The sequence below is a fragment of the Pollicipes pollicipes genome, unplaced genomic scaffold (assembly GCF_011947565.3).
Source record: "Pollicipes pollicipes isolate AB1234 unplaced genomic scaffold, Ppol_2.1 Scaffold_2555;HRSCAF=2994_pilon_pilon_pilon, whole genome shotgun sequence".
NCBI lineage: Eukaryota > Metazoa > Arthropoda > Thecostraca > Pollicipedomorpha > Pollicipedidae > Pollicipes > Pollicipes pollicipes.
In genome coordinates, this window is record NW_023596136.1 from 9031157 (window position 1) to 9055527 (window position 24371).

At 52.0% G+C, this 24371-nt stretch overlaps 1 protein-coding gene across 1 annotated transcript in view; it reads right to left on the reverse strand.

Moving 5' to 3' along the window:
• Positions 1-2677: 2677 nt before the first annotated feature.
• LOC119108322 (uncharacterized) overlaps positions 2678-24371 on the reverse strand; it is a 43174-nt gene continuing 21480 nt past the window's right edge. Inside the window, exons 6-10 of the mRNA XM_037231902.1 lie at positions 7756-7935; positions 6962-7103; positions 6186-6413; positions 4540-4706; positions 2678-3763 (exon numbers count right to left, since the gene is read on the reverse strand). Of these exons, the coding sequence (XP_037087797.1) occupies positions 3682-3763; positions 4540-4706; positions 6186-6413; positions 6962-7103; positions 7756-7935 (799 nt within the window). The 3' untranslated portion in view covers positions 2678-3681. The remainder of the gene's footprint in view (positions 3764-4539; positions 4707-6185; positions 6414-6961; positions 7104-7755; positions 7936-24371) is intronic.

Genomic DNA, 24371 nt, shown 5'->3' on the forward strand with positions numbered 1-24371 from the left:
AGGAACGAGACCACACTTACTTTCTGAGCTCAAGCTTCTGAAGTGGCTGAGCGCAAAAAAGGTGCATCTTATCACCGTGTGGGGAAAATATTGTTCTTTCATTCAGTCTCCTACCTGTAAAAGTTATCATTGACATTTGGAGCCCAGCCCATGGATGTTGCCTGTTGAGAACCAGGGTAGACATGCTCCCAATCTACCCCAAATAGGATTTGGTGCTACCGATTCTCACCCGCACGGGGCAGATTTTACGTGTTTCCATACAAAACTAGGATTTTCAGGTTGGGCTAACCGTCCTACTTTCCCCAGCCCCGATTCGTACCGGTTGCTCAATCACAGACGTGGCGGCACTCACTGCCAAGGCAGTTGCAGACCAGGAGCTCAGCAGTCCCAACATTTTCAGTGACAAGTGACACACGCTAAGCGTCTCAAATCCGTTCATTCCGCGACTTTGAAGTCGTCCTATTTCAGGGCCGCCGCGCTCGGCAATTATTTTGGTCCCGCGCCGCGCCGGGTCGTAAGCCGCCTATCCTTTCGCGCGAGGCGGACCTAATTTTGCCGCCGGCGGCGCCGACGTCAGACATGACGTCATCTTACCGGGCGGCGGGCGGCGAGGTCGATGGCGTGATGACGTCAGCTCCAGCGTCCCTTGAACCGGGGTGTCGATGCCGTCGGCGCCATCCCAGAATATCGACGGCCGCCGCCGCCGCAGGAGCGGAGCTGATCAACGTCAGACCCGGCCGAGTCGTCCCAGCGTACCGCACCGCCCGCCAGAGTACCGCACCGCCCACCGGGGTACCGCACCGCCCACCGGGGTACCGCACCGCCCACGGGGTACCGCACCGCCCGCCGGGGTACCGCACCGCCCACCGGGGTACCGCACCGCCCGCCGGGGTACCGCACCGCCCACCGGGGTACCGCACCGCCCACCGGGGACCGCCCACCGGCGTACCGCACCGCCCGCCGGGGTACCGCACCGCCCTCCGGGGTACCGCACCGCCCACCGGGGTGCCGTACCGGCCGTCAGTAGGGTGGGCAAGGTCCGACCCTGAGCGGTGTGCGCGGAACTGGGACGAGGTCCGACGAGATGGCATGGGATGGCGGGCATGTGAGGTGCAGGATGAGGGTCTGTATTGGATTAGGACATAACCCCCGGTGAAGTGTGGCATGATGAGCCACGACCACACAGACCGGCACGGCACGAGACACCGGGGTGCGGCAAGGCGAGGGCCTGTGATGTACCACAGGACACCAGTCAGCCCGAGACTGAAGCACCAGGCGGCAGTCTGCCACAGAGCGCGCCGAAGCTCCCCGAGGCACGGGGCACAAGGGGCGTGGTGGGTCCTCCAGGTTCCACAGCGCCAGTGACCGAAAAAGGCCGCGGCAAGAAGCCACCTAAGCTGGATTCCGCAGAAATAGTTTCTGGGGTGTGCATCATTGCTAAAGTCTCTGCGACGCCAACCAGATCGCAGGGTTACATAATGTAAGATGAATACCGACTGGCTGGCACGGCGCCTGTATTGGGCAGTACTGGCGCCCATCACCTGAGATGTATCACTAGGGTGGACACCATCCAACTGTCCCCACGGTAGTTAGCGACTGGGGCGCTCGCAGTCCGGCCTGTGCGACTGGGGCGCTCGCAGTCCGGCCTGTGCGACTGGGGCGACCGCAGTCCGGCCTGTGCGACTGGGGCGCTCGCAGCCCGGCCTGTGCGACTGGGGCTCGCAGTCAGGCCTGTGCGACTGGGGCGCTCGCAGTCCGGCCTGTGCGACTGGGGCGCTCGCAGTCCGGCCTGTGCGACTGGGGCGCTCGCAGTTGCGCGACTGGGGCGCTCGCAGTCCGGCCTGCGCGACCGGGGCGCTCGCAGTACGGCCTGTGCGACTGGGGCGCTCGCAGTCCGGCCTGCGCGACTGGGGCGCTCGCAGTCCGGCCTGCGCGACTGGGGCGCTCGCAGTCCGGCCTGTGCGACTGGGGCGCTCGCAGTCCGGCCTGTGCGACTGGGGCGCTCGCAGTCCGGCCTGTGCGACTGGGGCGCTCGCAGTCAGGCTTGTGCGACTGGGGCGACCGCAGTCCGGCCTGTGCGACTGGGGCGCTCGCAGTCAGGCTTGTGCGACTGGGGCGACCGCAGTCCGGCCTGTGCGACTGGGGCGCTCGCAGTCGGGCTTGTGCGACTGGGGCGCTCGTAGTCCGGCCTGTGCGACTGGGGCGCTCGCAGTCAGGCTTGTGCGACTGGGGCGCTCGCAGTCCGGCCTGTGCGACTGGGGCGCTCGTAGTCCGGCCTGTGCGCATGGGGCGCTCGCAGTCAGGCCTGTGCGACTGGGGCGCTCGCGGTCCAACCTGCTAACATTCGCCCGTCGATCTGTCACCCAGCAACGTTGGCGAATCGGCAAAGCCGAGAGGCGGGGTCAAGCACCTGTATGAGCGTGCCCGCCTTTGGCCCCGCTGCGGGACTAGGGCGCTGCTCAGTCGGCGCCCCTGGCCTCGCCTGCCCGCAGTGATCAGGACTGCGGCGCCGAAGGTGGCTGCGCTGCGTCGGCGTCACCTGGAGCTCCAGCCAGCGGGGTAGCACCCGGGCGCGGGAGCTCAATCGTCCATCCTCAGCTCAGGAACGAAGCGCTACCAGGCGCAATCCATCCACGTGCATCATAGTGTGTTTACACAGCATTATTTACAGAAGAACGAAAACATTGACAGGTTTATTATTGTCATATTGCAAGTGAACACTGTCCTTTATGCTCAGTTCATCATACCAGCTGGGAACGGTAAAATGGAAACTCCAGACAAAGCCAATAAAAACTACACCGCGATCTCAAAGCATAAGTCGTGCAATTTTCCTTTTTACCGCCACATTCGCCGTATGACAACTCCGCGACATGAACAGTCAAGTTCAATGAAAAGCATTGCATTGTCAAACTCCTGGCACATGCTATCGGCGAAGCATCTTCAGGACACGAGCACAGCCACGTCTGGTTGCACGGCACCGAGCCTCACAAACGAGCAACATCTTGACGCCGGTTCTAAATGTCTATTGAATTGCGCGCCCGTCCCTTCCCGCCAATACATCCTTCACGGGCAAACACACAGCAGCTCTCCGCGAAGTGGGCCTGCAAGTACTATGCCACAGGCAGTGCATACAAACAGTGCACAAATAACGCATCCATGGGGGACACAGCGAGCAAGGGGCAGCGCGAGCGACCGCAGCCGACCGGAGCCGCGCAAGTGGCGCTGGACGCACCGCGGTGGTACCACCAGCGCGGCGCGCTCGGCGAGACGCCCGGTCACCGCTGCGCCAGGGGAGGAGCCAGCGTCGAAGAGGGGCGAAACGACGGCACAACAGCACGCCGCCGGCTCAGGAGGCTCTGACTGAACGCGGGTAGAGCGGAACTCCGGCCCGGAACGGGAGCTGAGCGAGGGGTGCCGGCTTGAGACGGACGCTGGGCGAGGGGTGCCGGGTCGAGACGGAGCCCGCAGTCGAGCCCTGGCCCTTGAATGAGGTTGCAGTCGAGCCCCGGCCCGTAACGGAGCTTGCAGTTGAGCCCTGGCCCGTGACGGAGCCCGCAGTGGAGCCCCGGCCGGTAACGGAGCCCGGAGCCAGAGCCCGGAGTCGAGCCCTCGCTCAGGACAGGAGAGTCGAGCCCCGGCCCGTGATGAGCCGCACCACGGCCGCCGTCGGGCCGCCCGATCTCACACGCGAAGCCCGTACCACGAACGGTAAAGGTCCTGCGGCGGCTCATCAGCCAGCAACTGCACCTCCACTATGTTGACGCTGAAAACACGGCGTCAGTGCGTGACGCGGCGACCGTTGACAGCTGGTACTGGGCCGCCTCCGGTGAAAAGGGTGCAGACCAGCTCCGCTCCACGTATGCCAAATCATATGATGTGCGCGCACACCGCTGGCAGTACACAGAACACAGCGTGAACCAACATGGTCCCTGCTAGCCGATCATTCGAGGCCACGCCAGCGCAAGCAAAATAAAAATACAGAAAATAAGGACAACAAGGCACGATACCGTGATTACAAGAAGCCCAGAACACGGCACTAAAATAAAAGTGCTTTGCAATTCAACTGACAAGATTGCGTTAACAACGTGAGCACCACATACCAGCAGTCAGAAGCCCACACTTATTACTATTGTCCTCCATTCTAGGTGGGAAGTGCTAGGAAGTTCCACAACGCACCAGTCTTGTCGTCCGGAAGCGGTACAAAGCCTGACAAATCTGCCATTCTGAAGCGCTGGTTAGAACCGCTGAACTAATGCCGGCCAGTGTGGAGCAGCAGTGCGCAGCTACGGTTAGTAGCGCTGCGCCGACTCCTCTGGTTAGCTGGTTAGTGCCAGTGTCCCGTCTCACGCCAGACTAGAACTGTTCTTGGGCATGCCTGAGCCTCCACCCCGCCAACACGACCAGACAGGCGGCCGTCGTCTGGCGGCGTGTCGACGCTTGAGAGCTGTCCCAGCTGGAACGGCCGCGAGCCCGGCGGTGCCCTGCGGCCGGCCGGCGCCGCGACGGCGGCACGGTGCGCCGGCCGACAGTGGCACTCACAGCTCGCTCCTGGCCGCCGGCGCCGGGGTCGGCACGATGGGCGGGTACAGTATGCCCTCGGCCGGGCAGTTGGTGGTGATGACATCCACGTGGTTGTGGCAGTCCATCAGCTCAAACGACTTGTCCAGGCAGATCTTGATCTGAGACAAGTACCAGCGCTTCGTCTCCTGCGGGCAGATGACCGGTGTTGGCCGGTGCTCCGCATGTCCCTGCATGACCGGTGTTGGCCGGTGCTCGGCGTGTCCCTGCATGACCGGTGTTGGCCGGTGCTCCGCATGTCCCTGCATGACCGGTGTTGGCCGGTGCTCGGCGTGTCCCTGCATGACCGGTGTTGGCCGGTGCTCCGCATGTCCCTGCATGACCGGTGTTGGCCGGTGCTCAGCGTGTCCCTGCATGACCGGTGTTGGCCGGTGCTCGGCGTGTTCCTGTATGACCGGTGTTGGCCGGTGCTCAGCGTGTCCCTGCATGACCGGTGTTGGCCGGTGCTCGGCGTGTTCCTGCATGACCGGTGTTGGCCGGTGCTCGGCGTGTCCCTGCATGACCGGTGTTGGCCGGTGCTCGGTGTGTCCCTGCATGACCGGTCTTGGCCGATGCTAGGCGTATCCCTGCATGACCGGTCTTGGCCGGTGCTCGGCGTGTCCCTGCACGACCGGTGTTGGCCGGTGCTCGGCGTGTCCCTGCATGACCGGTGTTGGCCGGCGCTCGGCATGTCCCTGCATAACCGGCGTTGGCCGGTGCTCGGCGTGTCCCTGCATGACCGGTGTTGGCCGGTGCTCGGCGTGTCCCTGCACGACCGGTGTTGGCCGGTGCTCGGCGTGTCCCTGCATGACCGGTGTTGGCCGGCGCTCGGCGTGTCCCTGCATGACCGGTGTTGGCCGGTGCTCGGCGTGTCCCTGCATGACCGGTGTTGGCCGGTGCTCGGCGTGTCCCTCCATGACCGGTGTTGACCGGTGCTCGGCGTGTCCCTGCATGACCGGTGCTGGCCGATGCTCGGCGTGTCCCTGCATGGCCGGTGCTGGCCGGTGCTCAGCGTGTCCCTGCATGACCGGTGCTGGCCGGTGCTCCGCATGTCCCTGCATGGCCGGTGTTGGCCGGTGCTCAGCGTGTCCCTGCATGACCGGTGTTGGCCAGTGCTCGGCGTGTCCCTGCATGGCCGGTGTTGGCCGGTGCTCAGCGTGTCCCTGCATGACCGGTGTTGGCCGGTGCTCGGCGTGTCTCTGCATGGCCGGTGCTGGCCGGTGTTCAGCGTGTCCCTGCATGACCGATGCTGGCCGGTGCTCCGCATGTCCCTGCATGACCGGTGTTGGCCGGTGCTCGTACGTTCATAGCTGAAGAGCAATTGGCAATGTGGCACATTGATCATCATATTGTATCAAAAGCATAGCCAGTTGAGCTGGCATATCACGCATTGCTTGAGATAGCATATCAGAAAGCTGTGGTCGATCTTACTAGACACGTTAGAAAACTGATCAGTTCGCCATACAGACAATCATCCAAACATGACCACCCGAAAACGAGCGCGCGCCGGTGGCGCCATCTTATCCAACACCCGTTGGTCAAGGGACAATGGAGCGCTCAGTCCACAGTCGGCGCGCCCAGGTGGCGGCAGGCGACCTCGCCCCAGCGGCGCCGAGGCGCGCACCTACCGTGTCTAACTCGCAGTCGACCACCATGTGGTGGCTGAAGCGAGCCCGGAGCGCGTCGCGGACCTGGCTCCAGCTGTAGGCGGCGGCGCCGGGCCGCACGCCGCCGGCCGCAAGCAGCGGCAGCATCTGGTAGCGGCCCACCCAGGCCAGGCCGAGCGCGAAGTAGTCGCGCTCGTCACCGATCGACGGCAGCTCGGCGGCGCAGGTGCCGTGCTTGGTCCACTCGTGCTGCGGCGCGGACACACAGGTGGGGCCACGTGCAGGGGAGCGGCCTGGAGAGGCCAGATGACTGGGAGTGCTACACGCGGCCGGCAAAGTACGTCTAAGACACGCTGATTGTGACAGCTTCAAGTGAACTGGCAGCAGGAATCGCTGGCCATCGCTGTCCGTGAAGTGGCGGATTGAAGAGCAAAATAAGCCTCGCCGATGAGATACGATGCGCGATTAAAGCAAAGCGCTTCAGTCGTATCATCAAGAGCTGCTGGGTGGGGACATGGACAGCACTTATTACCAGTACGGCACAATGGAGATACAGAAGAAGAATCCAACCAGTACCCATTACGCAGTCGAGGCATCGGCATGAATGGCCATACAGTCCCCATGAATCATCTCGACGCATGGGCGGCAGTCAAGCACGCGCGCAACAATATTTGAACGAGAAAACATGGACCAGTCCCATTTTAACTCGAAGGAAGCGCACCACCATTCCAAAGTCCTAAAATCCATCGTCCACGCAGACGTCGCCCGTACAGAGCTGTGCCCTGCGTGAGCACTACCTTCCAGAGGGAGTAGACGGACTTCCCGGCGAACACGTTGGGCCAGAACTCCAGCAGGCGCGGCTCCAGCAATGTCAGCTTGGTGATGTCAAACGGCAGCTTCTGACAGTTGTGTGGGCCCTTCGTGCCTGCCTTGGTCGGCCTGGTGAGACAGGGCATTCCTCACACTGCTATAACCACATCTCCCGTGTCGGATCTCGACCTGACCCGCCCATTCCCATCACTTATAACCCAGGCATGCTAGCCAACAAATAATAATATGACCCCTTCCATTTGCATGGCCCATTTGGAAAGGCTCCTAGAGCACTTGGTAATAGAACTGACAAAACCCTACCTCTGTAATTTGCCAAGGATGCGATAGTTTGGGGAGGCTTCACCACCATCAGTAAATCGCGCTCATCAGCTATAGCATGCAAGGGCCCCCTGAACAATCATTTATAATGTTCATTGAGGAAGTTCGCGAAGTTCATCTTGCTCCTTTCAGTATTAACAGCATGGTTTCACTGCTCAACATAGTAGCTTTTTGAAACTTGAGTTATCTGATCACTTTTTTCAAAAGCCAGAGGACCTAAAACTAGGTTAATAATGAACACAAATTTAGCAAATGTAGCTTATGAATGCGCAATGCAGATGACCAGCTTCAAAGCGATCATACACTTATTTTGCTGAAGTATTTGCACCATTCTTGTTTGCGTGCTTATCTTGTGAGATTCAATGAAAACACACCGCCACTACACAAGTCCAAAGAATGGTTCACCACACTATACACATGCCAGCTCTATCTGCAGACTTACCAGATGCCGTGCACTGTCCAGGAGGTGACATTGCTGAATATTTCGCAGGCATGCTGACTGTTCTCGCCCTTGTACGCGATGCACGTTGTCTGAGGCCACTGCTGAGTGAAGATAAGAAAGTCCCAGGTGATATTGCCCACTGGCTGTTCAGCTGCGGCCACTGTGACGTACGCCTGGCACCTGATGACAGGAAGCAGTGACAGTGCACCTCGTTAGTCGTTGGGGGCTTACGACGTACTCAGCTGCTGAGGCTATATGGCGTCGCCTGCTTCTCACCCCGGCAGGAAGCGCGGGCACCGCGGAGAATCGAACCCCGTGCCTCTGGTTTCCCAGACACGCAGTGGTTAATGCAGAAGCGTTAACTGACAACCCTGGCAGCTCACCTCGGAATGCTTCCAAGCCCATGGGCATCCAGCATGGCGTAGGTCAACTGACTTTTCTCAAGTGACGGATAAAAGCGGGCTTGTCTCTTCAGTTGCGTTTTGGGGTGGTTTTTGATTGATTTGACCAATGACTCTGAATTCTCAAATGTTGAGTTTCCATCAACAGGTGTTTTATTATCATTCATATACATGGATGGCGTTGGCGAGCAAACGGGCCGTCGCTGCCGGCGCGGCGGCGGCATCCCCGCGATGGTGTGGGCGGCCCCCCTGCCGATTGGTCCTCATCATCTGGAGCCCATATGTGGGCCACGTGGGTTTATGGAACACGCGGGCAGGGACGCACGGTCTCTGCCTATCAGTCCATGTTCAGGCTCTGACGGCGCGGCTCGACGCGAGCCACGTCAGCGTTTACGACAACGACGACGACGACTTCGGAGTGTGCGACGCCGCCCTTCCAACGCCTCTCTTACCCTTATGTTGCAACTCTTTGGCTAGTAGACTCTTCCTTTTCAACGTCTGTTTTCGAAGCAAGTCGATGGTTCTCCGGAAAACTAACAAACCCTTTCACATGAACAGATGGCATATCCTTTCCACAAAGTTTGCCTTTAAAGCCCTCCTTGACCTCTACCAGGGGGATGTTAAACACCTAGTTCAGGCGTACTGATTGTGTGAGTGCCTACCTACAGGTGGCCATCTATTACAATGACTAATGGTACAGGCCACTGCCTGGTGGGCTCAGGTTCAATGTCCAGCTGGCACTATGGTCTCTGATGGTGATATGGGTCATCACACTTGCTGGCCTTCAATAACAGTGTGTATGATGACATTCTCCGCACACCCAGGGAGATACCTAAAGTGTGGATTTTTCCCAGGTTTCCCAGGGGTTTTCCTTATTTAATCAAAACAGACTCATGCTCTACTCATGCTGTTAAACATGCTGGTGCAACATCTCATGGAGTATGAAAAAGCTGCCCAAGGACCCCTCAATAAGGCAAATTACCTTTAAGGGAGGGGAGTGCAGTACCATGCCAGCTGATCTAGGTGAGGCATTCTATCCTCTTCTGTACCAAGACAGACTCTATACCTTCCAGCTACCATCCCCTTTTTCACCATAGCTGCCTTAGGCATGAACTCCTAGTCTGCTAGACCATGAATGACCAAAGCAGCCTGAACATGGGAAGATTCTTACCACATCCACTGCCATCAAGAACAAATACTTATTACCTCATCAATAGCAGTAGGCACTTGATGAACATGCATCAAAAACCAAATTGATCAATGACAGTATGAGTATGTGTTTGAAGTCATAATGCATGCCAGAAAATACAACACACACCTAATCACAATCAATGACAATGTGTTAACAGGCTAGTAGCACCTTCAAACTGGTCCTGCAATTATATGAGAAAAGCAAGAATATTAGAGAAAATTTAGAGACATTAGAGAAAAGCAAGAATATATTATCTAACAACAAGCCAGTACTAAAGCATCACATGCTGCAAATGCTGACAACATTTACAGAACAGTATCAACAACATGGGCATAACAGTTTTGATAGAGCACACACCATACCAATTTTAGAAGTTTTTTTTACTAGGACTTACAGCAGGAATGGAGCATTTAGGATCAGAAACCCATGTAGAGCTAAACATGTCTTGCCCATGCTGATTTCAGAGCTGAAACATGACCTGAGACATGAATGAAAAATCACCAGTGAACAAGTCAAAAGAACAAGAAGCTCATACTCATGGAAATTGCATATACCACAGCTCCATAACCCATACACAACAGTCTAGACAGAAGGAGGCACTACCATACAGAATGACAACAGTACTCTTCCAAGTAGACATCCCTTACTTTCAGGCACCAAGAACAATAGGTAGCAATCACACAACTCTTTTGAAAACCGGATGATAAGTTATTTGATGGATGTTGTTCCAGAAAATTATGTTGTTTATACCCTAAATCCAATTTCAATTGTAAATATCAGATATTGTGGCACAGGTTCTGCAACTGTGTTCCCGCAGGCATGTTTTTCACATCACACGTGTTTCCAGGCAAACAATGCAAACAACCAACGTAACAGGACAAGTAACAGTGCTGATGGATTTCTGTTGGTTTGTTGTATTTCACAACATTTGGGGGGTGCAAGCAACATATTGCAAAAGTCATGGTGCTGATAGGAAGTTGTTGATAATTACAATTATACTGCAAAGGTGTGAGCCCTAATTAAGGCTGATAGAAACCAATGCTTAAAATGTTAAGCACCTGCTGAACAATGCCCCAGAGCACACCATGACAAACTCATGATCAAAATGTCACGTCACAATAACATCAATAGGAGCATCTGGGTCACAGTCATTAGCATAGCTACATTCTAGCCAAGGCACAATCTTTCCCACTTAAGGGAAAGATTCTGGGACATCTCACTTAAGGGAAAGATTCTGGGGCAATGTGATACCCACCTAGGCTTGTACTGCCCTAGATATACTTCAGCCGTGACCAGGGCTGTAGTTTCCTATTTACTTGGATGGGATGCCAGCAGTATGAGAAATTTGGTTTTGCTCCTTGGGGGAGAGAACAAAAATATTAAATCACAGCTTGTAGTGAGAACAAAATAACCCAGGTGAATTTGCACTGCATTCACAGCTGGTAGAATAGTCACTGACAAAGTGACTGACAGTGACAAAATAGTCACTGCAAAGAACATCCTTTGGCAGCAGATGACAGAAAACACCATGCTCTAGTTGGCCTCAGTGATTGCCAAAGAGCACTAGACATTGGCTGCTTGCAATGTTTTAATTTTTTGGCTTTCTAAGTGCCTCCTTCCTAAGTCTATGCTCATACCTATTCTATTATTTGAAGCCATGGAGGGCATAGGAAGTTTTGATATTAATCATTATATTGTAAAGGTGTGAGCCCTAATCAAGGCTGACTGAAACAAATGCTTAAAATGATGTGCACTTGTTGCACCACCATTCTCCAGGGCACATCATGACAGGTTTATTATCAAAATATCATGCAACCAACATAAATAGTAGCATTCAGATCATATCAGTTGGTGCAGCAGCATTCTAGCCAGGGAACAATCTTTCTCAATTAAGGGAAAGATTCTAGCACAATGTGATACCCGCCCCAGCTTTTACTGATCTAAATATACTCAATTTGGAACCAGGGGTGAAGCTTCCTATTTAGTTGGATGGAATGCCAGCCCTTCCCAAACTTTGGGACAACTTAGTCAAAACCAAGCAGAATGCGGTTTGCACCATTCATTTGGGATAACAGACTGCTCAATCACCCCACAAGGGATCCCGGTAGTAGCAAGTGTATGCCACTACACATCTGGGAAACCAGAGGTGTGGGGTTCGATTCCCGTGGTTCCTGCCTTGCCTTCCCAGGGTGAGAGGCAGGCGACGTCATATAGCATTAGCAGCTGAGTGCGTGGTAAAGCCCCAATGACGCGCACGCACACACACACACACACACACACACACACACACACACACACATCACTCTACAAAGTTATGTACAAAATTAGACCATCTGGGACGTCAGGCTGTTGCGTGACCGGGCTCGGACGCCAATGCAGCAGGGGCGGAAGAATTTTATCCACCTAATAGAGCAAGCCAGCCATACAAAGTAAACATCGTTACATGTATTCACCGGCGTTGAGCCTGATACGATAGTTTGTGTATGACACTGACCTAAAGTTATATACTGCCTTTCTCTATACTACCAACCAATCGCGCTATCACGGCTCTTCACGCGTCTCCAAAAAACGCGGGAGGCTACATAAATGGCGCCGACGGAGTAGCAGTTAGCAGCGAATAGCGTCAGATAGCCTTGAATAGTAATCCCAAACGGCGTTGGATCTACAGGGATTCAGGGACGTGCGCTGGAGGCTGTCGGTGAACCCCGTCTCCCCATCTCAGTCCAGGTTACGCAAAACGGGGAATCAGGGCGATGGTTAAGACAGACAGCAAGCAGAGGTACTTAGACATACGAACAACGCACATGCAGAGGGAATATTACTATCAACCACAGATTTCCTGAGCGCAACATTACATGAATCCACACTTTTGCACCCTGATCTATGGGTGCCAAAGCTCTCCCGTTATATACCCCGGTCGTAATTCGGCCGGATGTTCCGGAGGCTGGACGATTTTTACAAGAAACAAAATTGCGCGATATGCTGTCATTTTCACAGCAAGAGGCATCTAACTAACTTGTCGCCGTCAATCACGAAAACATATATAATGCATGTGAGCATTTGGCGTGGCAGTGTTTTTGAGATATAGTTATTTTTGAAGGTGTATTCGCATTGCTCTACCATGAGGCTGTCGTTAATGAACGGGACACGCGCTAAAACTGATTTTCGATAACAAATCTGATCGACTTAACCTACAATGGCCCTTTGTCTTGGTCGATTCTGGGCCACTACCTGTCGCGAAATTTGATGCATGACTTAACCACATGCCCATTGATTCGCAAAACGCGTACATATATATATATATATATATATATATATATATATATATATATATATATATATGGATGTCCTCTGTAGTTGTCTGCAGAGCACAGGACTACCCAGAAAAGACAATAAGTGAATCCATTCTCATAAAAAGTCGGCGACGAAATCTTAGCACGCAGGGCCCATCATAGCCGATCATGCTAACGTTCAGTTTGCTTGCATGTTTGAATGAAGCGTGATGCGTGATGCCCATTGGTTTGAATTCGTTCACACGAACACGTATGTTCGTGCAATGTAATTCTTAGATAGGCACTGTCCCGTGGTAATGGCTGGCAAACGCTATTTTCTTAATCCCCTGAGTGTTGGCGTCCTGTAAAAACTGGCCTCTCGTTTACAAAAAAAAAACATGAAAAATCGAGTATGATTATCGGCAGAAAATTTTGAGTTCCCTTCTGCGATAGTGTGGATAAAGGCATGTTGCCAAAATATCCACCCAACTTTATCTCCATTCTCCTTTTTTTTCTCCGGCGAATGACACTTATACTACTGTTGTCTTATCTATGTTAATAATGTTGCTCGCTAATGCACTGAACAACTAACGTAATTTATCTCGCGCTTGTTCTTACATGAATCTTATACCTACATACATCAGTTTTTGTAATACCGGTTATGTGCAAGTGATACCGGTTATGCGGAGCTGGGCCGCAGGGCCGGGATGCCTAATACGATCTACACCGATCCCTTCGGGCTCCTCGGAGCCACGAATCGGGTCTTTGATCGCCTGTCCCCAGAGCCCTTGGGCGGGAGGGAGCAGGGCACGGGCCCCTGTACATCTCCTGTGTGCGCTACTGGAGGTACCTGAGCGGTAAATGCGACCCCTGAGCGACCAGGGTATCCAAATAGTTTTCCAGTTCCATTAGTGTCCATAGTTTGAAGGGCAACAGAGGTCTAAGCAGTTTTAAGGGCCTTAAATTCCAGTGCACCCCTGACGACGAGGAAGTCCCGACTGATCGGCCAGAACGGGTTCACGAGTTTACCAGAGAGGGCTTCATGGACTGCTAGACGCTGCTACGGTATTGTCAAAACTTTTATTTGGCAATATTGTTTGCTCTTCTCATTCAGTACGATAATTTTTTGGACTTCACGGTTCCGAAAAGAGCTCCTCCCAGGGGGTTCCTGGACCCCTCGCCCTTCTCGCATCCCCCCCCGCCCCCTTCAATAGCCAGACCCCAATAGAGTTTTCAGCCAAAACTTGAGACCCCATGCATTTCCCGATTGGTGCTGAAGAACCGTTCCGTCCCCTTTTAGATTTCCAATCGGTTACTTTTAACGCACATGATATATTGGTAGCCCCTTTGGCGCCGCAGGCCCTCTGACCGGGATGATTGGCCCTGGATCCACGCGGGGTCATTCACCGACCCAAAAAGGTCCCAAGCGTAGTGGGTTTAATAAACAGTACAGGGATCCCCGTTGGACACATTGATGCCGTAGACAAAATGGGCAGAGGGTTCGGTGCTGTGCAGCTGTGCTGTGCTGTGTTCGGTGTTCGGTGCAGGTCCGGTGCTGGTTCTTGACTGGCACATGGCCCTTCCATTAAGGCGCCCGTCAACAAGGAGGAGGGGGGGGGGGGGGGGGCGACTCCGGTCCAGCACGAGCGAGATCCAGGGATGTCCGACAAGTCCGGATGTCCGGTCCGCCGGGATGTGTACCGCGGCGAACCGAGTGAAACCGAGTCAGTGGCCTCGGGCTCTGGCGCAAAGTCAGTGGCCTCGGACTCTGACGCGAAGATGGCGGCGCGCCGACTGAACTGGCAGTGTTTTTGGCAGTGCTGTAACTGGTTTTGCTGGACCCCAAATTCTATACTTGGGAGGTTCCGAAGCGTAAAAGGAAGAAAGCGTGTCAAGATCGTTAAAGTGGATGGCGAATATAAGCTCACGATTCTCCCAACTCATTGAGCTTATATATCGTAAACCATCTCAGTGGCATACACTCGGATCCGTTGTTCAGATGGTGAGTCAACAGCGCCTTAAGCGAGGCACATTTGTAGTGTTTTGCGTGACGTTTGGCAGACAGTTAAATACATTCAGTGTCGACGTTTGCTTTTTTACTTCCTATTTACTTGCAACCAGCAGTGCGGTTCCCTATTCAGTCGCAGGAGTCTCATTCCCCGCCGTAACTTGGGATGCAGCCTGCAGATTTGTGAAAAAGTGAGCCAATTTCGGAGAGAAACCAATTTGTTGGCACATTATCAGGGTACTTTATCAGGGTACACTTCGTTGTTTTTCATAACTCAGCCAACCAACCTGTTTTGGGAAACCACGTTCCCGTTTTATTTACTTCGTTAGCTGAGTTGTTGCAGAGCCAATGAACTAACATGACATATTTTAAATAGGGCTTAAACACGGCTTTATTGAATGTTCGATATCACAAATGAATTTAAGTTGGCTTAACGAGGACTCACGTAGGCTAGCCAATTATAATGTCAAGGCGCTGGTTAGGGGTGGGTGTGTCCCACCCGTGTGCAAGCCAAGAATGAGTGGGGTGACGCGGCCAGCGTGTGTGTATGCTTGGAGTGAGTGTGGTGGGACGCCGAATGCATTGAGTCTGCGTGGATTGGTTCAGGCCGGGGGGACTCCCAGGGTTGTTATCCAGCGGGCCCTTGTCCAATTCGCCTGTCCGTGGGAGCCTTGCCTGTTGGGCGCATTATCAGTGCATCCTGTTCCGTTTTTGCCCCGTTAATTATCATCATGCACTAAAAAGATGGAGGTGGGATACCGTGGTTAAGGGCGCACAGCCATGTACGGGGAGCCAGCGTTCACGGTACCTGATCGGAACAATGATCCCGCCAATGCCCCGGTCACCGCTTCATCCTAGCTCTGTGGCTCACATGAGTGTGTGTTGATGTTGGGTGTACCGGAGTCGCAGCGTTCTGAGTCGTGCGCTTACATCATCGGGTTTGTATGTAACCAAAAGGGCGCCTCATTATAATTTGCTTATGTGGGGAGGTGTGACAGCAGCAGCGGGCGGCGCACAAACACCCAGCGGCGGCTCGGCAGTAGCGCAGCGCACGCACGCACGCACGCACGTACGCACGCACGCCTACCGTATAACCCCCCCCCCCCCACACACACACACACACCCTCCCCCGCCACTCGCAAACACATTTCTCTAGCTGGTTAATATGCCCTCCAATACATAATTGTTTTATCCCGTTATGGAGCGTTTGTATGACGTTGAGGTACTGCCAGTCTAGCCGTGTGAAACTGCCGCATGCTTGTAGCTTCTCAAACTCGTCGAGAGATGGATATCGTTATGCGCTCGTGTTTTCACCCATTCTTGTGGTGTTCTTGCATGTTTATCCGCGAGTTTAAGATGTTTGCTTGTATTAACACACTCGGTTATTGCGTTATTCTTAAGCTATTCGATTTCAAGTCTAATCTGCAAAATAGCTAGCAAATGATGAAACTGTGTTCCACTTCTTATATTATGTAGCGTAAAACACGTTCCATGATGGAGGTTTGCACGGCTTCCTCAACATTATCTGAGAGCCAACTGACGCCCACTTTGTGTGGAAATGGTGCTCACGGGCGTCAGATCTGAACAGTTGGACGACAATATTCTTCCTGGTCTTGGACGACGCCTGCCCTGTGGAGTGGCAGGCATTGAATGGCATTGCTATGGCGTTATGCATGCCTAAATGGCCTTAAAAAGTACACTTGACATTGTCTGCACATCTCCGCGGCGTGTAGTTAGAAAGCTAAAGTGTTTAGTTCTTACGAAGGGCGGAGCTGTGAACTGCATCGAATGACCTTTAAAATGACTATTTCAACTTAAACCCCCAGCATATGTGGAACACTCGCTTTAATGACACCAAATGTTTCAATTCAAAAAGAGGACCTCAGCGACGCTTCCTCTGTGGACGTCTAACGAACCATGCCCTACCATTATGCGAGGATGTTCCGCACAGCGTGATATGCAGGCGCGCACATCTACAGAAGCAGTGTAGTTTTAACTCGCTGGTGTTTCCTTTCCTGTTTGGAATCGATGCACCATTGATGTCAGAACGGAATTGCGCCCTTACGTTGTTGAGACAGGTGTATACGGCAAGCGAAGGGCAATGTTAAGTAATTCAATGGTGCTACAGCTTCGTTTTCTCATACTGATGCCATAACAAGAACAAATACTGACAGCTAGAAGCTTAAAATAGTTTAAGACCAGAGTTCATAGCTGTCACAAGTTGACTCGCTTGCGGAAGCGCGGTTACGATTGGCACAGTTGGATACTCCGCTGCGAACGTTAATGACCTGTGACCTCTGCCCGTCGGAGCTGGACCAGCTCAGCTAGCTGCATAGGCGAAATAGGCCGCTGGTGGTCATTCACCGTCAGTGGGATGGAATCAGATATTTTGCATTCCTCGAGTTTTAGCGACCACTGGCGTACCAGGGCAGAGTGGGGGTTGTGAGTTAGCAATACCACGGTTCCCTCCGAAATCCTGCCAATTTTGACCGAAGTTTTGAAAAATCGCCTGGTATATGGTGCAAAATTGCTGACTCAGGATGGGCCGAGACCCCCGCCCAGTGCCTACCTAAGAACCTGGTGGCAGCCGAAAATGCATGCACAGGGGCAGTGAACGCCGTGCGGGATGCAAGGGACGCGCACCCCACAACTTTCAGAACGTGGATGACTGTCCTACAACCTCAGCGAGACCCAAAAACACGTTAACATGAGGGCGTGTTGTGGTGAACGAAGTGACAGCACAGCATCTCGCACAAAAGCTTGAGATATTTGATATGATACTTGCAACACCGTCGCAATGGTGATCCAAGATACTGTTCGCAAATCCCCTCGATAGTAAGCTCCTCGGCTAAGTGAATGCAGTTAAGCCAGATTTTTACCAAGTCCGACGAATAGCATGAACTTGGAACATTACTTACCTCGATCATCAGCCGCCATGAATATTCCCTGAGTCTCAGGAACGTGCATAACCTCAGCACGTTGTTTAACCAGGTCTCATGATGAAGTTTATACGTTCAGGCCAGGACGAATGTTCCGAATGTGCTGCGATGATAGATCTTGAGGTCCGCATTGGCTTGTGCTGTTGCTAAAATTTATATTCCTTTGTTAGTATTTGTGGCGCTAAGCACCACCACCCCGTTCTCCATATGCTCCAATATCTTTTATTACAGCACCTTCTGTATATTGAAGGTGGTGTACTCAACATAACATCGCTGCGCTCACATTGCCTGTTTCATAACAAGAACTGGTAGTGGCCAAACCTCTCCAAACATCTCCCTCCTACCGCGTTCAAACTGAAAGGATAGAGCCTCGCAGAAATGCTGTGGATTGGTCTCAACGGTGTCTCGTGATTGGTAATAAGCTGCTTGGCCAATAATAAGTGACCTCATTATTGCGGGCAAAACGCAGTTTTTCTGAAAACCGCACTATTTCAACTTTGCATGTCATTATGCACAAAACCATGCCAGTTAGCAGCATGAAACTTTCATAGACGTGTTCCCTCTTAACTTCTGAACACATTGACGCAGTTTCCTTTCCTGCGAGCACATATTAATGATGAACGGTTGCGTTAATGTGACAGTATGGGCCGGCCGCGTGCAATTAGCGGACTCGTCGGCTGCAGCTCGCCGCCCACGCTGGCCCCGGATCGCTATGCAGTGTTCCTAAAAACCGTCGGTAATCGGTGACCAGGAAAGATCGAGGCGCGTTTAAATTGTCAAAATCCGTGCGGTGGATGTCTTATCGCCCACCAAAACTGGATGCCTTTAAATAACATTCTGGATAAATTTATCCACTCATAAACCTTTAAGAGATGGGGTATAGGGCAAGTCGCATCGACCACCTACCTTCCTCCGAAGGGTAAGGGTCATTCATTTAGGGTTAAGGTTATTCCACACCAAAGCGACTAGTTAAGGTGCAAATTTTCAAAACACTTCTTCTGATCTGACCGAATTTCGAGAACGGAGTTATCTTGTGCTTCAATCACGATTCTGAAGTATTTAGACCTTTGTGACGAGTCGTTTTCCGTTGATGGTGACCTCAGAAAATGACGTAGTGATGTAATATGTTGAGTAAAACGACGATGCCTCTGCCACTATAGCCCATTTGTGTTACGGAAATATGTTATTATGTAAGCAATACAATGTCCCAAGTGTAAACATGAAGGAAACTCAAAATATTGGCATTATCAGTGAATAACGTAGTTTTGTAACACAAACGATTTATGAAGTTAATAACACCTCCGATTTGTTAGAGACTTAAATTTTCGAAATTTACATCCAATTCTGCATGGGGAATATTAGTAGAAAAGTGTGATGGCAAACGGGTTAGAATGAGGTTGCGGAGAGTACTTTGGGTGCTGGAGAAGTAGATGTGGTGACCGAGGTTAGGCGGTAAGGCGGCGTTTGCGGGCAAAGAAAGCAGTGGGCTTACGGAAAGCCTGTGGTCACATGCTGGCACCTCAACATGACTAGTAGCTACATCAGCTACCACAAATTCTTGCCCTCCATTGAAATAGGCCGTTACTTGTACGACGTAATGAAAAGTAAATTGCTTTTTAAAATGACATAAAACGCATCACTGTTTGCAAGGATGAGTTTGACAATGATACTGATGCAAGTGTTTTAGTGAATTTACGAGGTAGTGGTGATCACAAATATTTGAACATGAAAAGGAACATGAAAATAAACCTTCTTCGGAGTGAGCTACTGAAAAACAATTATGTTCATATCAAAATGTGTTGATGGTTCGAATATGTTCACGTCCATCATGTTCGTCTTCCTGTTCATGCCCCTGTTCCTGTTCATGTTCGTTTTTTAGGATTCATCCACATAGTGGACTCCATGAGTCAAAGCAGGTGCACATTGTAGGTAACAGTGACAGGCGTTTACACATTCACAATAAACACCGTCACGCTCACGTACATGCAAAAAAAAACAGCACGTACATCCGATTGTCGTTCATTCGGGCTGAAATAAATATGGTACGCAGAAACGCCCTGTGATTCCGCGCCTCAGAAATATCAGCTGGGAGGGAACTGCATGTACCCATGGCCGGACGGGAGAATGATATTTGCGCACCTGAAAGGCGATATCACTAGCTGCAATTCTCTGTTAAGATCGTGAAAAGACCGTTGCATCTTCGTTCCATCTCTGCCTTCAGCGCTGTATACACAGAAGACAAAATGGTAGCCGATCAACTTAGTGGGTTTCGTGAAAACATGGATATATTTCGAATGTCTAAGATGGGTTTCGGAAGACCGATGCACCACGGACCATCCGATGACTTAAGGCAACAATGTTCGGCTCTCTTTTAAAGACAAAAGACACAGTCGTCTATGTCTGTTTATGTATACCAGCCGCAGTCGACACACAGCTATTCGATGTCGAAAGGACGCACGACACGGCGTGGTGCCACGGAACACTTCCCAATGCCACAACACAGTAATCAACTGCTCACACGAACATCTTGACTCATAAGTTTTTGCAGCCAAGGTATTTGCCAGACTATTTGCACATGACAACGGCCTCTGTCATGTATAGAAATGAACGTTTGTTTGCTTTAGTGACATGTTATAAGTCTGACATTTCGACGCCAGACGATAGCGAGCCTTTATTCGTAAACACCACCTCAGAGGTCCTGTAGTTAGTTGCTGGTCTTCAATACACCCGGAGGTGTTGATTAAACGACGATCCAGAGCAAACGGCGGTTCCACGGACAGTACTCGACCTTTCACACCAGCTTACCCTCATGAGTGAAGGTTGAGCAAAATTAAAACAAAAATTGTACCCGAAAACAAAGACACAGAAATCCAGAAAATGCCTCAAACCTTAGCACACATTGTCATTTAAAACTGTCAAAAATAGTAAAACGTCCAAGCCCCGACGTCTTAACACCGTACACACAATTCTACCCTACGGGCTGCACAAAACGCAGACGGATGAGCAGGATAGTTACGATGACTCATATCGAGTACTACATTAGAAAATTACTTGCCATAGAAAGCGCAAGCGGAAGGGCGTAGCCCATAAAATATATTTCAGTCTGAGCCTCGAGTATTTCGTGTATGAAAAACAAAACATAGCATTCGTGACCGATTTAATGTGCACCTTGGGAACGCACACTTACGTAGTGCGTTCAGACCGTAAGGGGACAAATGGTGTATCGATAGGTATCAATGGAGCACGTTGCGACAAACACTAACTTTGAAATTAAAAAATCAAAAACAGCCAGACACTCAGACCTCAGTGTCTTAGAATTGCTATATATTCGTGATCGCTGTCCGAGGCTGACCACATACACGCTATAATGGAATCCGGTTTGAACAATTTTGTTCAGGTTATGCACGCTTAGAATAGCTCCACATTCGCTGTGACAAACACAAATGTCTGCTTGAAAATTTATCTATATCCTGATAATCGATGCGGTTCATCGAAGCATTTCGGCTTAGCCCTTATCTTTCGGGCAGCCCTTAACGGTACAGTGTATCGGGTATTGGGGACGTGAGGAACTGACTTTCCAATACGTGAGACGTGAGGACGTGACGTGAGGACCTGACTGCTCGTGAGCTTTAGACGATGCTCATGGCGCCTGCAACTGGGCAATGTGATACTCAATGTGGGTAATCGTAACATTTCGGCTTAGTTGCCTGTATTTCGTGCAGCCCTTAGCGTAGAACCGCATACCTGGTGACAGGATGTGGGAGCTCTGATGAATTGTTATTTTTGACACTATTTTGTTGACGTCTGCGCAGACTCGGGCATCTTTTAGACTCACATGTCTTGGTTTTTAGCCGCACTTTTTGCTTAACCGTGCTCAACCTTTTTCAATTGTGATCATAAGCATGGCTTGAGCCGTCGAATGTTGCAAATATAGCCAATGTTTGCTCTGTAACATTGTTTAACCAGTACATCCTGGTATATTGAAGACTGCAAACTCAGCATAAGGCCTCGGAACTTATGATATCGAAACCGAGCAGCTCAAAGTCTTCGGTTCTTGGCATCTAGGGCTAAGTCTGGTTACAAGCAGTTTTTGGTTGCACCCCTTGAAACTGAGTCGAGTGTACAAAATGGGCTTAGCTTTGCCAACAGTCCAATCAGATGCATACACTCTTATTCACGTGCGAAAAAGTACAGAACCACGTGCTATAACAGCGTGGCTCTATCATCACAGTGTATGACAAAGCAACGTTTCCTAGTGCCACATTTGATCGCCTGGTTTCTTTTGAACGCCGTCTCAGGCCTCTTCCCTTCGCCCTGGGTCGATGTGAGCCTCACAAGGTTTTTTTGAGGATATTTCCCCGACATGTGCTATCGGGCCCAAATTTTATACAGTGTATGGGTACACATTGCGCATGTTTTGACACTAAAAACGTGCTCCTAGCTTTTCTGCTTTAAAGCAGCGGCGGTTTTTGAGGAACATTGCTTGGCGATCTACGGCGAGCGCGGGCGGCGGGCGGCAACCAACAATGCCGCGGAACGCCGACATCGTCACATTAATGGAGCCATATATCATAGGTGCGTGCTCAAAGCCCATACAAATGCACACTTTTAGTTGGACAAGGAGCACGCCTGTGTTGGTTCCGTGTAGTCACGATGTATGGTCTCGTATGCATGATGCTTTAAGGTTGAAAAGGTGTAATTGTTTGGAAAATCTGACCTTTAACCTGATACACTGGGGCCAAATACTGAAATAACAACATAACAACTAGTACAGGTCGCGAAGGCTCGTTGAGAACAATCTACTGGTGTGTTCTATTTTTCGTCATTTGGAAACGTCGGGGGATCGTATCGACCCCCCTATATGTGCGCGATATGAAAAACGGCGAATTAAAGCGATGGTTTGAAGCCAGTTGTTTGAAGCGCATGGGAATTTGGAAGGTGAGATCTCGCATGACATATGGAGCGCATGTTGTGCGTTGCTAAGATCGTACAAAGCACTGATACGTTCAGCCCCGTATATTTCGACAGTCCTCCTAATTTCTCCAACGCGGCTCTTGATACACAGTCCATCTTGGGTGAGCGTACCGCAGTGCCCGGTGACATGCGATTGGCGACTTTCGTACCAATGTCTCACTGTCTTAGAACGCCGGCGGTGCTAGTCGGTCTTCAATGTAACTCCAGACGAGCCCTTCGAGCCCTTTCGAACACTGCTACCAGCCGACACGGCCCCTTACCAACACAAGACGCCTGTCATGCGCTCTATTACCGACACGGCGGTCCCTCATTGACTCAGGGGCCTCGACCAGTGCAAATTGCGGTCCCTGGCCTCGTCCCTGCATATGAAATGGACCGTCATATCCAGACCAACACGGGCTGTTTTGTACTGGTCGTGCCTGCCCGGCATAGAGGGCCTAATCGACTAAGGGATCTTTGATCCACGCAAAGGGCTCTCTAACAGGCATCTGAAGGCACGGCAATGCGGCCGGCGTCTATTGATGCGACCTCCGACCAACCCCTTGAGTCGTCAAATCGGACGAATTATTGTCTGTCAAGAGAGACCCGAAGGGGCCCTCGTGATTCGAAGCATCAGTTCAGATTGTTGACGCGCCAGCTCACCACAACTCTTAGTTTATTTGGATGCCTTCGAATTGCATCAGGTTCGGCGTCACCCCATTCCCCTCTGTCCTTTCCGGGATGCCACTGTCTGTTTTAGGTCCATGAGGGAATGGTTCGGTTTCAGTCACAACCATCGTTGGATTTAAAATTTTCTTGCTGGCATCTACTTTTTCTGTGAAATAAAAGGACATGTTAGTCTTGAAACGTCACAGAGCTTTGCCAAAACATGTGAGGCTGGTGGTAGGTGGCGGGGGTGTCGTCATTGTAGTGACCAGGACTTCCATGGCTGCCTGCCTGAGGCGCATGCTCTTATGTCTATTGCGCCAAGTCCTGGTGCACACTGGCTGGGTGGTCATACACCCGTGACCTTGGTGGAGCCGATCACCGAGAGCTCATGAGGCGCCTGCTCTTATGTCTATTGCCCAAGTCCTGGTGCACACTGGCTGGGTGGTCATACACCCGTGACCTTAGTGGAGCCGATCACCGAGAGCTCCTGAAGCGCCTGCTCTTATGTCTATTGCGCCAAGTCCTGGTGCACACTGGCTGGGTGGTCATACACCCGTGACCTTGGTGGAGCCGATCACCGAGAGCTCGTGAGGCGCCTGCTATTATGTCTATTGCGCCAAGTCCTGGTGCACACTGGCTGGGTGGTCATACACCCGTGACCTTAGTGGAGCCGATCACCGAGAGCTCCTGAGGCGCCTGCTCTTACGTCTATTGTCCAAGTCCTGGTGCACACTGGCTGGGTGGTCATACACCCGTGACCTTAGTGGAGCCGATCACCGAGAGCTCCTGAAGCGCCTGCTCTTATGTCTATTGCCCAAGTCCTGGTGCACACTGGCTGGGTGGTCATACACCCGTGACCTTGGTGGAGCCGATCACCGAGAGCTCCTGAAGCGCCTGCTCTTATGTCTATTGCCCAAGTCCTGGTGCACACTGGCTGGGTGGTCATACACCCGTGACCTTGGTGGAGCCGATCACCGAGAGCTCCTGAAGCGCCTGCTCTTATGTCTATTGCCCAAGTCCTGGTGCACACTGGCTGGGTGGTTATACACCCGTGACCTTGGTGGAGCCGATCACCGAGAGCTCCTGAAGCGCCTGCTCTTATGTCTATTGTCCAAGTCCTGGTGCACACTGGCTGGGTGGTCATACACCCGTGACCTTGGTGGAGCCGATCACCGAGAGCTC